Source organism: Hyla sarda, chromosome 4, assembly GCF_029499605.1.
Source record: "Hyla sarda isolate aHylSar1 chromosome 4, aHylSar1.hap1, whole genome shotgun sequence".
Classification (NCBI taxonomy): domain Eukaryota; kingdom Metazoa; phylum Chordata; class Amphibia; order Anura; family Hylidae; genus Hyla; species Hyla sarda.
Genome location: NC_079192.1, coordinates 131,782,160 through 131,801,487, shown reverse-complemented (window position 1 = coordinate 131,801,487; position 19,328 = coordinate 131,782,160). Strand labels below are relative to the sequence as shown.

General features: G+C 42.0%; 1 protein-coding gene across 2 annotated transcripts in view; it reads left to right on the top strand.

Moving 5' to 3' along the window:
• Positions 1-15,897, top strand: part of SH3GL3 (SH3 domain containing GRB2 like 3, endophilin A3) — a 107,242-nt gene extending 91,345 nt beyond the window's left edge. For both annotated transcript variants that reach the window (XM_056572147.1, XM_056572148.1), the window contains exons 7-9: positions 3,777-3,880; positions 5,217-5,341; positions 14,836-15,897. In XM_056572147.1, coding sequence (XP_056428122.1) covers positions 3,777-3,880; positions 5,217-5,341; positions 14,836-15,041 — 435 coding nt within the window. In that variant the 3' untranslated portion in view covers positions 15,042-15,897. The remainder of the gene's footprint in view (positions 1-3,776; positions 3,881-5,216; positions 5,342-14,835) is intronic.
• The last annotated feature ends 3,431 nt before the right edge of the window (positions 15,898-19,328 follow it).

Here is a 19,328-nt window from a genome sequence, read left to right as displayed (position 1 = left end):
ATATAAATGCGCTGCAGGGGGAACATATATAAATGCGCTGCGGGGGGAACATATATAAATGCACTGCGGGGGGAACATATATAAATGCGCTGCGGGGGGACATATATAAATGCGCTACGGGGGGAACATATATAAATGCGCTGGGGGGGGCAAGATATATAGAAGGGCTGTGGGGGACAGATATATACCCCCCAGCGATTCTATATATTTTTCCCCGCCACAGCGCTTCTATTTGAAAACCCCTCTGGGAGCCCTGAATAGTTCAACAAGTCTGTTCCATGATGGGAGTAGTAGTAGTCCCTCAGCACTGCAGGAGTCTGCTGATGTCACCTCTTCTGATCATGCTCACAAGTAATAACGGATATTATAAACCAGGTGCAAAGGGATGACAGAAAGGCTCATCCGTCAGCCATAGACTTCAATGTTAAAAATAACGTCCGTTCATTTACCTGTTTCTTGTGACTGAAGAAAAATTAGTGCATGTTCCGTTTTTTCTTCCATCACAATTAACGTCCGTTATTCATGACGGGATATAACAGGTCATAATGGATCATCAAAAAATCCCATAGACTTGAATGGGATTTTGTAATGGATGTTTAACATCCGTTATTAAGGCTTTTAACCAATGAATTTTTTAGTGTGAAAGCAGCCTAACATCAATGTGAGGTACATGTATCCCAAATCTATGAGGCTAATATGATTGATTCTGTTTCCGAGAAGCCTGTTATGTTTTACGCTGAACTGTGTCCTGTATGATCCATTTCATCAGTATGCATAATTCAGTACATCAGTAATTCAGTACTTACAATGCTCTCTGCAATTAATATTAAAAGCATCTCCCAGAATCGGCAGACACATTAATATTCATTTTTAGAAAATTCCATGGGATATAAATAGAAGCCTACATGTATATGCAGAGCACTAGACCTTTCACTGTATATGTGGTCGTGTTCAGGAACATTTTACAGGGTGAAACGTGTGATATCTTTGACACGGCCTTATTGCAATACCCTGCAGGAGCCATACATCTAGATCCAAGCATCGGGTGTGATCTTATCCATTTAGATCCCAAAGACTTTCCCAGAGCAATGGCTCTAAATATACAACACATGCAAACAACTCTAATATGGGGTGTGCGTGCCCGTAGGGAACCCTGGAGGATGGACAGTATTACATGAGAAGTTAGTCAGATAAGTAGACCAGTCGTCTCATGTGGAAATGATTGTATTATGGTCATATGCTGCCCTCTAATGGTAGTTTGTAGAATGCATAAAATATATGTAAGATTATGTCATATGATTTGGCATTTTTTTACAGCTATGGCATCTTGTGGATATTTTAGATGCCTATTATTTTTACCATTCTAGCTTCAGTATACATTTTTTATAGTGACCAGATGTGCAGTTGTAGTGAACAGGACTTTATATGTCACATTAACCGTATGACAGAAAACTGGATTATCTGGTATAGATTTATTCAGTCTTATTTCTATATACTCATTTATGGGACTTTTTGGGTGGACACAGTTCTTGACAACCTGACCACCCAGTGTGGGGTGGTATCTCTCCATGCCTAAACGAAAGGTCGGGCAGGAGAGTAACATCGAATGGACACTTTAAAGTGGTTATGTTCACTCTCCTGACCGGTCTGTAGATACTTTTATTCAAATATTAAAAACAATTCTAGAGTATCTTTTCTTAGAATCTCTCTGTGACAAGTGGCTGGGTGATACATTCACCATGACGATAGGATGTTGTCAACACAAGTGTAGACAGGAGATAGAAAAACGGAGGCACTCACGTTACTGTAGATCAGGTGCCGGATTTCTCTATTCACAATGCATTACTTCAGTAAGGCTGGGTTCACACCATGTTTTTGCAATACAGTTCCCGTATATGTTTTCAATTTGAAAAGCGTACGGAACCATATTGAAAACCGCACGCATTGACTCTCCATTGAAAACCGTATGCCAAACGATGCATCCGGTTGTGTCCGTTTTGCATCCCGTACGGTTTTGTCAGTTTTTTCCCCTGTTCCCAAAACCGTAGCCTACCACTGTTTTTGGTCTGGGTGTAAAACCGTATTGAAACGTATCAGTTTTTTTTTTAACATGGGTGTTAATGGGAACCGTACAGAACTGTATGTGCGTACGATTCCATCCGGTTTTTGACTTTGCACAGTTTTTTTCTTGAAATTTCAATCAAACAAGGGAAACTTTATTCATAATGGAGTGAAAAGTTAAAACGTATACTTTTATTTTTTTTTAAACGGATGTAGCTGGACATCATTTTTCAAACCGTATACTGATTAAAATGTGTACACACATTTTGATACAGTTTAGGCCGCATTCACATCTCGTTTTTGCAATACGGTTCCCGTATCCAGTTTTAGTGTAAAAACCGTATGGAACCGTATTGCAAACCGTATGTATAGACATGTCATTGAAAACCGTATGCCAAACTTAGCATCCGGTTGTGTACGTTTTGCACCATTTACGGTTTTATCCGTTTTTTTTCCGTATACAAAACCGTAGTCTACTACAGTTTTAAGTCCGGGTGAAAAAACAGATACAACCTGTATACCTTTTTTTTTTTTTTAATTGGTGGTCAATGGGAACCGTACAGAACCGTATGTGCGTACGGTTTTATCCGGTTTGCACAATACGGTTTTGGAGTTTGCACATGCGCAGTGCATGCCTGAAAGTTCTTCCCACAAGTAGAACCAGAAGAACTTTATTTAATTAAGGACAAACATAAAACTGTATCGTTTTTTTTAACCAAAAAACTTATTAAACCGTATGCAATCGGACATCCGTTTAAAACTGTACAGAGGTATATACAGTTGTATATGGTTCAGTCCGGTTTTGAGACATATACGTTTTTTTTTATTAAAAAACTGATACGGGAACTGTATCGCAAAAAACGAGATGTGAATGCAGCCTTTGTCAGGTTTTGAGGAATAGTTTTTTTTAATCAAAAACCTTATACGGGAACTGTATTGCAAAAACGTGGTGTGAACTCAGCCTAAGAGGCAGGACGCTGGACACACTCAGGTAAGTGTAGTAATAGCCATGTTGCACTACTCATAGCTTCTTCAGACCCCGCCCATGATATTATGTCGGCGGAGCCGCGCGTCACAATCACGCCGGCACACGGCACCGCCTCCAAAACTCACTACACGCATAGGGCTGTCGCAGGAATGCCCTGTGTGAATAGTGAGCGAGGAATATGCAGCGTATTTCCTGTGCTGCCGCAGATTTTGAAATACATTGCGTATATGCCAGGTGGGAACGCACCCTAAAAAATATATCTGATTGTTTCATATGAACAACTGCTTTACTTTTCCTTTGCATGTTTTTTTTATTTTTATTTTTTACTTTTTATGGCTTTAAACGTTCTTATTCTCTCTCTCTCTCTCTCTCTCTCTCTCTATTTTTTAGTTTTGGCAAACAGACAGGAGTAGTAATTATTTTAGACCTAGTCAGGAGGTGGTCTAGATTTTGTCTTTTTTTATGTGCCAGTTGTGGCAAAATTTGCGCCAAAAACATGCAGATAATAAATTTGTGACTACTGCATCTGTCACTTTAATAAATTGTCTAGCAACACCAAAAGGTCAAAATGAAGGATGTTAGAACTTTGAAAAAAAATGCAGAAAAAAACGCCATTAGCGCAAAAATATAAATTTGCAAATGTAGACAAAAAAAAAAGCAATAGAACACTGATAAATAACCCCCGTATTGTTCTTGTTACTGATCATTGTCCTCACTCTTATTACAGATAGAACAAGTGAGCCAGCTGGCTGTATTCACGGAGGCGGCATTAGACTACCATAGACAGTGTGCACAGATCCTGGAAGACCTCCACAACAGGTTATACAGCAGGTGAGCCGATACTTCATATCATGGGTAGAGTGCCAGTTTTCTTGGGATTTCTGGTGCAATATAAAAGACTCCAATACCAGGACATAAGTGGTGATTAATATGTGTACTCTTTTAATGCAAAGATAGATCAGCTCACCAACTCTTCATTAACAGAGCGCCTCAGAAGAATAAGTCCCGGAGCACGGATGCAGGGAGCCGCTACTCCCTGTTAGCAATGGAAAAATCCAGCTCCCGTTGAGAAGAAGGGATCCATAAAACTTAATGTTTAATAGTGCACATTAAAAGAAGAAAAGGATGCCACCACAGTGGCAAGTGACATGTCACTCTAAAATAGGGAGTGAAACGCCGACGCGTTTCGAACAGTCATCACCATGACTAAGAGCAACTGCTTGAAATGCGTCAGCGTTTCACTCCCTATTTTAGAGTGACATGTCACTTGCCACTGTGGTGGCATCATTTTCTTCTTTTAATGTGCACTATTAAACATTAAGTTTTATGGATTCCTTCTTCTCCCCAGGAGCTGGATTTTTTTCACTGTGATCTTCATCCATACTCTTTTAGTGTCCAATATTAATTTTGGCTAAAAAATATTGCATCAAAAACTGTACGTTCTTGTGTGTACTAATGTGATACCAGATTCAGAGACTTGAGTGGAAGAAAGGCAAATCTTGGTGCAAATCTTTGGGCAAAATGCACATAGTACCACCATGTGCATGTACCGGTATGGTGCTACACAGAGTGTCTGGTCTGTATGGTCCTGTGTATTGAGTGCTTTTTAAGGCTAAGTTTCCACTTGGTTTTTTTCTGGCCATTTTTGGATATCTGCCACTGCAGTTTTTGAGCCAAAGCCAGAAGTGTATTCAAAAGGAATAGGACATATAAAGGAAGGACTTACACTTCTCCTCCCTTATGGATCCACTTCTGACTTTGGCTCAAAAACTGCAGTGGCTGATATCCAAAAACTGCCAGAAATAAACCAAGTGGAAACTTAGCCTTACTGATATCCCTTTAAGTCACCCTTTTCTATTATTCGAAGGGAGAATACCACTATATAGTGTAAGAAAAAAACCCATGTATAAAATCAGAGGTAATCAGAGAAGCAGTATAGGCCCATATATTTCTATGTTCACAATATCCATGCTCTGCATGAGGTCTAATGGTTATATAGTGTACACATGTATAGAACTAAACAAAAATGCAGGAGATCAGAAGTTTGTATACGTCAGCAGTGAAACATGTGCGCTGCTACTTCATAATGCTCTGTGAGAGTTACAGGAATTAATGCGTTAGAGTGCTTTAAGAATATTATCTGTAAATATATGTCTTTTGTTTTTAGAATGAATTCTGCATCCAGTCGCCCTAGGCGGGAGCATCACTCAAGATCCATAATGTCAGTCTTAGACTCAGATGAGAGGCTACAGCACAATGGAATCTCCAGCAGTTCATCCATCAAGTTATCAGGTACAGGTGACCATCTTTGTTCTTGCCATTGAACACTTTGCTGGCTTTACCCATTAAAGGGGTACTCCGCTGCTCAGTGTTTGGAACAAACTGTTCCGAACGCTGGAGCCGGCGCCGGGAGCTTGTGACGTCATAGCCTCGCCCCCCCCCCCCAATGCAAGTCTATGGGAGGGGGCATAATGGCTTTCACGCCCCATCCCATAGACTTGCATTGTGGGGGTGGGGCGTGACATAATGAGGGGGCAGGGGTATGACGTCACAAGCTCCCGACACAGGCTCCAGCGTTCAGAACAGTTTGTTCCAAAGGCTGAGCAGCAGAGTACCCCTTTAAGTTTATGTTCTTCCAGAGTTGTGTACACAACACTCGCCTAGCCCTGTGTATACAGTGTTCAGGAAGTTAGGGATAAGAATAACATATTCCTGCCTTTTCTCTGTGGCTGATAGCCAGCTCTCCCCTTTTGCAGTGACGTGAAGGGGAGTTCATCAAGCTTTTTAGATCGTTTTTTTCTATCAAAAATTGTCGCATCAAAAGTCTGTCACTTCTCCTGCGACCTTTGCTATAGATCATATCTGAAAGTGAACTACCATGTGCAGTGCTTTAGTCTAGTTTTATGCAGTGGTGATCGATTCATGATGTGCGACTTTTCTCTAAAAGTCGCAACTACCGTCATTTACACACTAACCGACACCAATTTACTTCAGCCCTGAAAAGTACTCTAAACGCTCACACACCAGTAGGTGCACTGTTTTTTGACTAGCTGATCCCATAAGGCTTCTGCGCTCAATCCCCAGACAGGACAGATGATTATAGAATTACTCACTGTGCATGAACAGGTGGGAAATGTAGGAGAAGTGTGAGGTAAATCCTCAGTAATGTTCCTGAGAGCCAAATTCATCAAGGGGCGTGCAACGTTTCATGAATTTGGCGCAGGGAGTTAAAAACAAGGCGACTTTTCATGAAAAAGAGAGGGGCTCTCCACTTAAATATATCATAGGGATATAACCTATTTATGTTGCATATGATTGCATTATTTTATCTTTATTACACCACCCATAGGTTCTGTAATTGTTTGAGCAGTATATACCCCTGGTGGACATTTGGGGAACAGCTGAGGACCCTCGGCACTAACCATTAATAGTATCTATCTGTTATCTATTAATAGCATCTACTTGTATTTTTATACTTACATATAGCCGTAGGGATCGGCCCGGCTAGTAAGGTAGTATATATCAATAGTAAGTGAGTTAGTGTATCATAGGGTAAGGACAGCCAGTGTGAGGTAGGTTCTGGTGCGGGACCGTCCTTATTAGGACGACTATTCCGCCTTGGCGTAGTGCGTAGAGCAGGATCAGTTATTGGGAGTGATAGGCTCCCATTCCTGGCCTTCCCAGTGGTCCCTCCATGTATCAATCCCTGAGCCACTTGGGTTAAGGCATGATAGCAACTTCATTACGTATACTATAATTTGTTGTGTATAGACGCCCTGATTTATCTGTGGCATTGGTTTTTATCTTTTTGGAGTGATGCGTACTGTGTTATGTGCTTGATCAGTCATGTCAGAGGATTTATGAGCAGTATGCTCTTTCACGGTGTGTTTTGGTGAGTTGTTTGGTTTTATGGGCACATAATAAAAAGTTATATTTAAATTTTAGTCTATGATTCTGTGACTAGTAGATAGATTTGTCGAGATTACCTATTCTGTGAATTGTTTGAGTTGTTAGACACACAGTACTGTGTACATTTTTAAAGGCCAACTAAAACTTAACCACGCAAGAATATACTGTGCTTGTCATTATAAATTATACAGTACCTCACATAAGTGAGCCCACCCCTCACTTTTTTTGTATATATTTTATTACTTCTTTTAATGTGACAACACTGAAGAAATGACCCTCTGAGCCATCATAAAGTACTAAATGCACAGCCTGTATAACAGTGTATAATGTTGTGTCCCCTCAAAATAACTCAACACACTGCAAATAATGTCTAAACCTTGGTAACAAAAGTGAGTGCACACCTAAGTGGAAATGTCCAAATTTGGCCTAAAGTGTCATTATTTTGTGTGGCCACCATTATTTTCTAGCACTACCTTAAAGGAGTACTCTGGTGCAGAGTACTCCTGCTCCGTCCTTCCCGGGCTGCAAAAAATATGAAAATAAACCATCACTCACCTACCTGGGTTCCCGCGGAGCGTCACTACAGCTGATCGGTCCTCCGGTCCATCTTCTTCATACTTCCGTGTGAACGAAGCGTCACATGGCACTCAGCCTATCACCGGCCGCCGTGATGTTCTGCCTCGGCCCATAATAGGCTGAGCACCATGTGACGCTTCATTCACACGGAAGTATGAAGAAGATGGACCGGAGGACCGATCAGCTGTAGTGGCGCTCCGCGGGAACCCAGGAAGGTGAATAATGGTTTATTTTCATTTTTTTGCAGGACGGAGCAGGAGTACTCTGCATCAGAGTACTCCTTTAACCCCTTAAGGACCCAGGGCATAGCTGAACGCCCGTGGGAATTTCGGTCCCCGCCGTGAGGATGACTGCTGATATCTATCAGCAGGCATCCAGTGCAAATGCCCAGGGGGGTCTTGAGACCCCCCAATGTCAATTCACGGGGGCCACCTCACGATCACATGATTGATCGGTCGGAACGACAGATCAATCACTGCCTTGCTGGGCGGTAATCGGGGCCGGCGGGGGTCTCCTACCTTTCCCTGGTCTGGCGGGGTCCCCTCAGGAGCAGCAGCGGCGATGGTCTTGGTGGGGTAGGCAGCAGGATACAGCAGGAGGTGAGGCCTGTTCACCTCCTGCTGTTGCTTAGCAACAACTCAACATGCACAGCCAAAGGGCATGCTGGGAGTTGTAGTTTGAACTCCAGCTGTTGCAAAACTACAACTCCCAGCATGCCCTTTGGTAGTCTGTGTATGCTGGGGGTTGTAGTTATGCCCTTTGACAGTCTGTGCATGCTGGGGGTTGTAGTTATGCAACAGCTGGAGAGACATTTTTTCTATGAAAAAGTGTACATCCAGCTGTTGCATAACTACAACTCCTAGCATGCACAGACTACCAAAGGGCATGCTGGGAGTTGTAGCAGTGTGCCTCCAGCTGTTGCAAAACTACAACTCTCAGCATGCCCTTCTACCGTCAATGCCTGCTGAGTGTTGCAGTTTTGCAACAGCTAAAGACACATTGGTTGTGGAAAAGAGTTTGTGTCCTAACTCGGTGTTTCGCCAATCAATGGGTCTCCAGCTGTGTCAAAAATACAACTCCCAGCATGCACTGAGAGACTGTACATGCTGGGAGTTCTAGTTTTGCAACAGCTGGAGGCACACTGGTTGCAAAACACTGAGTTAAGTAACAAACTCTGTGTTATGCAACAGCTGGAGGCACATTGGTTGCACAACTACAACTCCCAGCATGTATGGTCTGTCAGTGCATGCTGGGAGTTGTAGTTTTGCAACAGCTGGAGGTTTGCGCCCCCCTTGGGAATGTACAGAGTACATTCACACGGGCGGTGTTTTACACCGAGTTTTCTGCTGCAAGTGTGAGATGCGGCAAATTTTCCACCAAAGCTCAAACTCCCAGCGAGAAACTTACTGTAAACCCAACAGTGTGAATGTACCATAAAAACACTACACTACACAAAATAAAAAGTAAAACACTACATATACCTATACCCCCTACCAAATAAAAAAAACAAAAAACAAAAAAACACATCTTGTACGGCACTGTTTCCAAAACGGAACCTCCAGCTGTTGAAAAACAACAACTCCCAGTATTGCAGGACAGGCACTGACTGTCCAGGCATGCTGGGAGTTTTGCAACAGCTGGAGACACAGTGTTTGGGAAACACTGCCATGGGGTATTTTGTTGGCGGATGCAAATCCCCAAAATAGGCCTCAAATGCGCATGGCGCTCTCTCGCTTTGGAGCTCTGTCGTATTTCAAGGAAATAGTTTAGGGCCACATATGGGGTATTTCCGTACTCGGGAGAAATTGCACTACAAATTTTGGGGGGCTTTTTCTCCTTTTACCCCTTATGAAAAGGAAAAGTTGGAGGCTACTCCAGCATGTTATTGTAAAAGAATTATATGTTTTACACTGACATGCTGGTGTTGCCCCATACTTTAAATTTTCACAAGCAGTTAAAAAAAAAAAAAAAATTTGTAACGCAATTTCTCCTGAGTACGGAGATACCCCATATGTGGGCGTAATATGCTCTGTGGGTGCACAACAAGGCTCAGGAGTGAGAGCGCACTATGTACATTTGAAGCTTAAATTGGTGATTTGCACAGGGGTGGCTGATTTTACAGCGGTTCTGACCTAAACGCAAAACAATAAATACCCACATGTGACCCCATTTTGGAAACTACACCCATCACGGAATGTAACAAGGGGTATAATGAGCCTGAACACCCCACAGGTGTTTGACAAATTTCCGTTAAAGTTGAATGTGAAAACGAAAAAAAAAAAAAAATTTCACTAAAATGCTGGTGTTACCCAAAATTTTTCATTTTCAAAAGGGAGAATAGAAAAAAAGCCCCCCAAAATTTGTAACCCCATTTCTTCTGAGTAAGAACATACCCCATATGTGGATGTAAAGTGCTCTGCAGGTGCACTACAATGCTCAGAAGAGAAGGAGCGCCATTGGGATTTTGGAGAGAGAATGTGTCCAAAATTGAAGGCCATGTGTGTTTACAAAGCCTCCATAGTGCCAGAACATTCTCCCCTCCCCCCACATGTGACCCCATTTTGGAAACTACACCCCTCACAGAAATTTTATAAGGGGTACAGTAAGCCTTTACACCCCACAGGTGTCTGACAGATTTTTGGAACAGTGGTCCGTAAAAATGAAACATTTTATTTTTCATTTGCGCAGCCCACTTTTCCAAAGATCTGTCAAACGCCAGTGGGGTGTAAATGCTCTCTGCACCCCTTATTACATTCTGTGAGGGGTGTAGTTTCCAAAATGGGGTCACATGTGGGGGGGGGGGGGGTCCATTGTTCTGGCACCACGGGGGGCTTTGTAAACGAACATGGCCCCTGACTTCTATTCCAGTCATATATTCTCTGCAAAAGCTCAATGGCGCTCCTCCTCTTCTGAGCATTGCAGTTCGCCCGCAGAACACTTTACATCCACATAAGGGGATATACATTTTGGGAGGCTTTTTCTCCTACTACCCCTTGTGAAAATGAAAAATTTAGGGTAACACCAGCATTTTAGTGAAAAAATCTAATTTTTCATTTTCACGTCCAACTTTAGCGGAAATTTGTCAAACATCTATGGGGTGTTAAGGCTCACTGTACCCCTTTCGTTCCTTGAGGGGTGTAGTTTCCAAAATAGTATGCCATGTGCTTTTTTTTTTTTTTGCTGTTCTGGCACCATAGGGCCTTCCAAAATGCGACATGCCCCCCAAAACCATTTCAGCAAAATTTGCTTTCCAAAAGCCAAATGTGACTTCTTCTCTTCTGACCAATGTAGTGCGCCTGCAGAGGACTTGACGTCCACACATGGGGTATTTCCATACTCAGTAGAGATGGGGTTACAAACATTGGGGGCATTTTCTCCTATTACCCCTTGTAAAACTTTAAAATTTGGGGGAAAACTAGCATTTTAGTGAAAGAAAAAAGAATAATTTACACATCCAACTTTAACAAAAGTCTTCAAACACCTGTGGTTTGTTAAGGCTCACTTTACCCCTTGTTATGTTCCTTGAGGGTGTAGTTTCCAAAATAGTATGCCATGTGGGGGGGGGGGGGGGGGGTTGCTGTTCTGGCACCATAGGGGCTTCTTAAATGTGACATGCCCCCCAAAACCCTTTTCAGAAAAACTCACTCTCCAAAATCCCATTGTTGCTCCTTCCCTTCTGAGCCCTCTAGTGCACCCACAGAGCACTTGACATACACATGAGGTATTTCCTTACTCGAGAGAAATTGGGTTACAAATTTTAGGAAGATTTCTCTCCTTTTACCCCTTGTACAAATTCAAAAACTGGGTCTACAAGAACATACCTGTGTAAAAAAATGAAGATTTAGAATTTTCTCCTTCAGTTTTCTGCTAATCCTGTGAAACACCTAAGGGGTTAACAAACTTTTTCAATGTCATTTTGAATACTTTGAGGGGTGCAGTTTTTATAATGGGGTAATTTATGTGGTATTTCTAATAAGAAGGCCCTTCAAATCCACTTCAAACCTGAACTGATCCCTGAAAAATTTCGATTTTGAAAACTTTGTGAAAAATTAGAAAATTTCTGCTGAACTTTGAAGCCCTCTGGTGTCTTCCAAAAGTAAAAACATGTCAACTTTATGATGCAGACATAAAGTAGACATATTGTATATGTGAATCAATATATAATTTATTTGGAATATCTGTTTTCCTTATAAGCAGAGGGCTTTAAAGTAAAAAAAAAATTGCATCATTTCTTGGTGAAAAATTCAAAAATTTGATGGAAAAATGTAAGTATCGATGAAATTTTACCACTAACATTAAGTAGAATATGTCACGAAAAAACGATCTCAGAATCAGAATGAAAGGTAAAAGCATCCCAGAGTTATTAATGCTAAAAGTGACAGTGGTCAGATGTGCAAAAAATGACCGGGTCCTTAAAGGAGTACTCTGGAGCAGAATACTCCTGCTCCGTCCTGCCCGGGCTGCAAAAAAAATTAAAATAAACCATCCCTCACCTTCCTGGGTTCCCGCGGAGCGCCACTACAGCTGATCGGTCCTCCAGTCCATCTTCATACTTCCATGTGAACGAAGCGTCACATGGCGCTCAGCCTATCGCCGGCCGCCGCGATGTTCTGCCTCGGCCCATAATAGGCTGAGCGCCATGTGACGCTCCGTTCACACGGAAGTATGAAGAAGATGGACCGGAGGACCGATCAGCTGTAGTGGTGCTCCGCGGGAACCCAGGAAGGTGAGGGATGGTTTATTTTCATTTTTTTGCAGCCCGGTTAGGGCGGAGCAGGAGTGGTCTGCTCCAGAGTACTCCTTTAAGGTGAAAATGGGCCTGGTCCTTAAAGGGTTAAAGAAGTACTGTTTTTTTTTTGTTTTTTTATTTACTGGTGCCAGAATGTTAAACAGATTTGTAAATTACTTCTATTTAAAAATCTTAATCCTTCCAGTACTTATCAGCTGCTGTATGCTCCACAGGAAGTTTTCTTTTTGAATTTCTTTCCAGTCTGACCCTAGTGCTCTCTGCTGACACCTCTGTCCGTTTTAGGAACTGTCCAGAGCAGGAGGAAATCCCCATAGCAAACATATGCTGCTCTGGAAAGTTCATGGATAGGAAGAGTACTGGTTGGTCTAAATTTCATCCATTTAAAAATTAGCGGTCACTGTGCTCTTGGGAACTTTCAGTCTGTGGAACTTATATTATACCTTTTGATCTGTGCCTCCACACAATCCTGGCTCTGAGCTCTACAGGCAGTTCTTTCTACCTCATGGCTTGGTTTTTACTCTATAAAACGTGTCACAGCTGACAATATATATCAGACAGAGCTGTGTCTTTACAAATCTTGTCCAATCAGCTGAATTTACCACAGGTGACTCTACCCAAGGTGTAGAAACATCTCAGAGATGATCAAGTGAAATGGGAGGAGCCAGAGCTGAATTTCATGTATCACTTGAATAGGAAATTTTAGGTTTTTCCTTTTTATTTTTTAAATGCTTTTTTCACATTCTCGTTATGAATTATTGAGAGTAGATTTATGGGGAAATATATATTTTTTTATTTTAGCACAAGGCTGAAACATAATAACATAAAATGTTTAATGTGTAACGTGAGGCAGATATGGAATATCCCTTTCTGAGCTTATATCTAAGAGACACAAACCAAAAAGCTCACAGAACGCTTTAAACCTTTACTTTTATTTTTAAGATAAAATTATAAAGAAAAAGCATGTTCTTACCCTACTAGACCTAGTCACATATGAGATTATGAGATTGTCTTAGGTCCTTGGTGTCAGAGGTATCCACAGTTGACAGATGTTGTAGGACGTCTGTCCCAGTAGTATCCAGTCTTTATGGTTAGGAAATGAGTCCCTCCTGAATACTGGAGGGGGTAATAAGGAGGGATACATATGGCTAACCCTATTCTTTTCACCTTCCTACTAGCCCTCTAAGCAGAGTAAAGCTAAGTTCACATCTGCATTCAAGCTCTATTTGGGGAGCCCTGCCACAGATTCCCTTTATTTAGCAAAATCTGAGCAGACAAAAGTACTCCAAGCAGTTATATTTTTGTTTCCTTCAAAAAAAATGGACACCAGACAGAAATCCAGACCTCATTGAAGTCTGCGAGATCTCTCAGGATCTGTTGCTCCGACGCAGATGTAAACTTAGCCTAACCACCAGATAATGGCTACCCCACCACTTTAACCCTATGTGACCCTCACAAAGCCACTACTAACATATCTTTCTCACACTGTGGCAAAGGAAACAAAGCGTATACAGATCAAGGTACAAACCAAATCATTTTATTAAACATCACTGTTTAATAAATAGTAGACAAACAGTAAAAAATACAAATATAATCATGTAGAAGTTCAAACAGAGATAAGTCTGCCAAGTGCAGGATTGGAGGTCCCCTAGTAAGTGTGAAAATAAGCCTGACAATATGAGTACTACTAGATACTGGGCTGTTAAACACCAGGAGCAAAATAGGTGTCTGCAGTTCCCCTGAATGAGAGTGTAACGGAATGACCAACATAAACAAGTCTAAACACTGCCATATGCACCAGGGCAAAACCAGTAATCACCTAGTAGGGACACACCGGGACCTCCGACACCCAACGTTTCGCTATATCAGCTTCTTCCGGGGTGTAATCTTAGACTTGTGCATTGGGGTTTTTATATATTATATTGATGTCCCAGCAAAGAAACGAAATGGAGCACTCACCTGGTCAGTAACTTCTTAAACTGTATTCTTTTTTTCATCTGTACAAAAAACGTGCAGGGGAGCGGACAAGAGCACTGAAGGGGTGGGGGGCAGTTGGGGAGTGTATGGGAGACTGTCCGTATTGCGTGTACACTGTTCGTCAGCTGTACACGCGATATGGACCATCCCCCCCCCCACTGCACGTTTTTTGTACAGATGAGCTAAAGAATACAGTTTAAGAAGTTACCGACCATTTCATTTATCTTTGCTGGGACATTGCCTTACCTTTATTATGTGAGCACCGAAGAGGTTGTTTGTATGTTCTATAGGAGCCCCAGAGTCTGTCTGTTTGCATACACGCTAGCAGTGCCAAGGATATTTCTTACTGTGGGAGATATTATATTGATGTTTTTAAATAAAGAACTGAGCTAGTTAATTTTTAAAGGGTTCCTGCTGTGAACTTTCAAATACTCAATATATCACACTTCTAGAGTATACAGCTTTATTGACACCAAATTAAGCCAAAAAGTGATACATGTAGGACACTGTTTCCTCTTGCTCATAGCTATTGCACTTTTCAAAGCTGTAATGAAAACGTCTGTTTTTTGTTCCCCAGGTTCCGCCATTCAGTTGGATCAGCCTTGCTGCAGGGCACTGTATGACTTTGACCCTGAGAATGAAGGTGAACTTGGCTTCAAAGAAGGAGACATTATCACATTGACCAATCAAATAGATGAGAACTGGTTTGAGGGAATGGTCAACGGGGAATCGGGATTCTTTCCAATCAACTATGTTGACATTGTTGTTCCCCTTCCACAGTGAAGATCGCACAGACATCTTTGACACAATTCCACCATCTTACAAATAGACTCTTAAAACCTTCTGAATGTGGCATTCTGTGAACGCCTTGCTACTCGAGTGACTTAAATTTATTGTGTCATCTCTTTTATATGTATTTATTTTGTATCGATTTTTATTTTTATGAAGACATGGACACTGTTACAAGGACGTGCAAAAAAAAAAGATTCTATTTTGTCATTGTATGGAGATTGTTTCATTATGTTGCAAATGTGGCACCTGTTGCATGAATGTTGCCTATTTTTAAGATTTTTTTCCCCCTCTTCTTAAAGGGTATCCAACATTCAAAAAAAAAAACAATTCAGAAAAAAAATGCACTACATTTGTCTGCAGGCTGGGTGTGGTTTTACAGCTCCGTTCCATTGAAGTGAATAGAGTCAAGTTGTAATATCACACACAACATGACTGGTGCTGTTTTTGGGAAAAATTAGCTGTTTGCTTTTTTTTTTTTTTTAACTACTTGATAACCCATTTAAATCCTTTTAATGCCAAGTTTCCACACAGGTTTTTTTACTGGCATTTTTTTGAAAACTGCTACTGAGGTTTTTGAGCCAAGGTCAGAAGTGGATCTGTGGGGAAGGAGAAGTACAAGTCCTTCCTTTATATTTCCCATTCCTTTTCAATACACTTTTGGCTTTGGCCTAATAGTATTTTAAAACCCACAAACAAGTCTGGAGAGGTCAGACTTAAAACTCCAGTTCTTAACTGTGAATGTTGCACAATTTGCATTATAAACCTGTGTCAAATTTGTGGTATGTTGTCTTAATATAAATGACTATGTCTATATGACCAAATATAATAAATATATCACAAAACAGCATTTTACTTTCTACTTGATTGCAGTGTGAGAAATTACAAAAAAAGAAGAATGGCTTCCATTTTTTACGGGATCAGTAACAGATCCATCCTTTATGATACAGGTCCCCAATTAAGACTTCTTATGGGTCTGTTTGTTATTTTAAACTTAAAGGAATATTGTAGTGGAATATAACTTATCCTTCTGATAGGGGATAAGTTAGTTTGCGGGTGGTCCCCCTGCACTCTCCTGTCCAAGACCACAGAAGTCCGCAGTAAGGGGGCGTTCCATCCCCGCATGACGTGGCTGTGGACACGCCCACTCCATGTATCCCATAGAGATGTCTGCCACAGCTTCCTGCTAGGGACGGCTTGGCGCTTCCTGTGGACTGCCACAGCCCTGTGCAGGAGATCGCGGGGGGTTCCACAGTCAGACCTCATCGCTCTAGAACTTAGGGGAAAAGTTCTTTTCCACTACAGTACTCCTTTTAAAGCATACCTGTTTTAGGTAACTTTTTAGGAGGAGCACCCTTTTTGGCCATTATATAAGATATAGGGCTTTTTTTTTTTCTTCCTGACATGCAGAAAAGGGGATCCTGCTCCCCTATACAGTGATCCCTCAACATACAATGGTAATTTGTTCCAAATGAACCATCGTATGTTGAAGGATCCGTGCAATAGTAATATAGAATGTTATATGCACGAGTCCCCGCCGCTCTGCACAGTCACCGCTGCCCCGGATCGTCGCTCCCCATCGCGTTCCCGCCCCTCCAGACCATCACTGCTGCCCTGGATCATCGCATTGCTGCACACACAGCTCCTATTGGATGATGGGGGAGAGCGCCGGCTATGCAGCGGAGCCTGAAGAGGACGGTCCAGAGTGGCAGGGACAGGTGAGTGGCATTCACCGGAGCACACAGGGCAGATTAAACAGCTATCCAGCAGCAGCTGAAGCAGACTGCACTGCCGGATAGCCGTTTATGCGATGGCCCCGACATACAAAAGCATTGTATGTTGATGCTGCCTTTAACATGCAATGGCCTCTGAGAGGCCATCGTATGTTGAAATTATTGTATGTCAGGGGATCACTATATCTTTGTACACACCCTCAGCAGCATGGGGGACATTATAAAGCAGTACTGAGATGTCTAAACTGTAACTCAAGAGCTGGGGTGAGATCTAATACAGTAAAGCTCTTAGTCTCTGGCTCTATAAACACCCCCCTCCCTGTACAGGTAGCATGTAATCTGATCCTTCAGTGAGTTTTGCATGGTCAGCAGAATTTGTTTGTATAGATTGGGATTTGTTTGAATAGATTGGGTGATTTTGAAAGTATTCTGATAACAGGATAAAGAGGCAACAGTGATAATCTAAAGGGGTTCCCGGTGCTTAGACATCTTATCCCCAAGCAAACACACTCCAGGGACTGATTATAAACGGGGTGCCGCGTGCAAGATCACAGGACCCCCGCGATCAGGCATCTTATCCCCTATCCTTTGGATAGGGGATAACATGTCTAAGCACCGGAGAACCCCTTTAAGGTCAATTTTAGAACCTAAACATACAATGGCCATAACATCTGTACCACTCCACCTAGTGCTACTAAACTTAAGACCATTATGGTACCTTAGATTGTGTTTCTTTCAATAGAGGGGAGAAAGTCCCTATAGTGCAGCTATATTACACCCACTGGTGTAACAGGAGTAGAATACAACACCTGGTAACATTATGGCAATACACAGGTATGATACAAAACAGTGTTTAATAGTGCTTGTTAGGGCAGATTTCAATGGTTAACTCGTGACAGTAAATTAAGTTATAGATATAGATCCAGACGCGTCACACAAGGGGACAGTCCCACTATGCGTAAAGCATGGTGCCTCTGATCTGACATCTACGAAAGCATAAGGGAGAGGCACAAAAGAACATCCTAGCCACTCTGGTGGGGACTAGTTACCATTTAAGACAAACCTTCCAGCCTGCTTCATGCAAATTAACATTATAGAGAGTTTAGGTAGTATTAGCCATTTGAGACCATTCTTTTGGTTCAAAAGTCCAACCCAAGTCAGATTTTCAGGACAACATATACAGAGATGTAGTAGAGAACATAATAAAATCACTATAGATAGAAGAAATAAACCCTTTACATTCTGAGGAATTGATGCATAATGACTCATGCAAGTACAACATGTAATATCTACATTAGTTTTCTCAAAAGCAGTCGGAAAATGTGAAATTTGTTGGTAGGGCATGGAAGGTATGAAAAGAAGTTGGGGATTTAATACCCAGTATATCAATGAAATCACCTATGCAAAGAAATTCCTTTTTAGTCACTATGCCTGAAGAAAAGTCTGGCTTTCAAAAGATCAGGGCTGCAGGAGTGTGTGACGACCTCAAAAGCGAAGGGGTTTTGTTAACTACGGTTCCCGTATACGGCTAGGAGGAGGGGGGGCGGGGCTTAATCCCTGCGCCCGCACTCAGCTGTATTCGGGAACCATATTTAATGCATGTCTATGAGCCGACCGGAGTGAACAGCAGCCTCCGGTCGGCTTCCTTTTCGGCCGTATGCGGTTTCCCGACCGCAGGCAAAAACGTGGTCGACCACGTTTTTACCTACGGTCGGGAAACCGCATACGGCCGAAAACGAAGCCGACCGGAGGCTGCGGTTCACTCCGGTTGGCTCAATAGACAATGCTGTCAAGTAGGCACGTTTAAACCGGGGAGCCAGTTGGATCAACAGTCCTCGAATGGCGGCTTGATGAGGCGACCACACAATAAAAGGAGACATCCTAGGAAGAGTTTGCTTCAAAAAATGTATACTCCGTAGAGAACGCCTCAACTCGAGAGGAATCAGTTAAGAGGGAGTCATTAAAGCACCATCGGAAATGCCTCTGGTTTCGTCCACCAGTCACTGAGGCCCACACATAAAATGTCAGGATCAGACAGGAGCAAGGGATTATCTTCACATAGGTGACTAAAGGAAGCAATGAGGCTAGCAGAGGGAGTCCTGAGTCTAGACATGTTTGGGTTCGATTTATCCATGACATGATCCAAAGCAAGATTAGAGCCACCCTCTATCACCAGGGAGCCAGCCACATGAAGAAGTCAAAAAAGTTATTTCATGTCAAAAGAGGTTTCTTGAAAGACTATTGCAAAATACAGTAAAGCCACAAACATCATTTTTGCTGTCATATTTTTGGGTTTCTCGGTGGAGTGTCGTTTTCTTCATTGGATACTCTTTAGGACTTCGAAAACTGCTGAAAAAAACTATGTATAAAATGGAAAAAGGCTACCAAAAAATGATTGACATATGCCATTTTTTTTTTTTAAATGCTGAAAGTGAGTAAAGGGTCTTTAAAATTCCCAGAGTAAAAAGGCCAGATTTCAACTCTTGTATTTGGCTACTTTGCCATGTTTTCCTCCTAAGTGTATGGCCCAGGGTGCCTTATATCACAC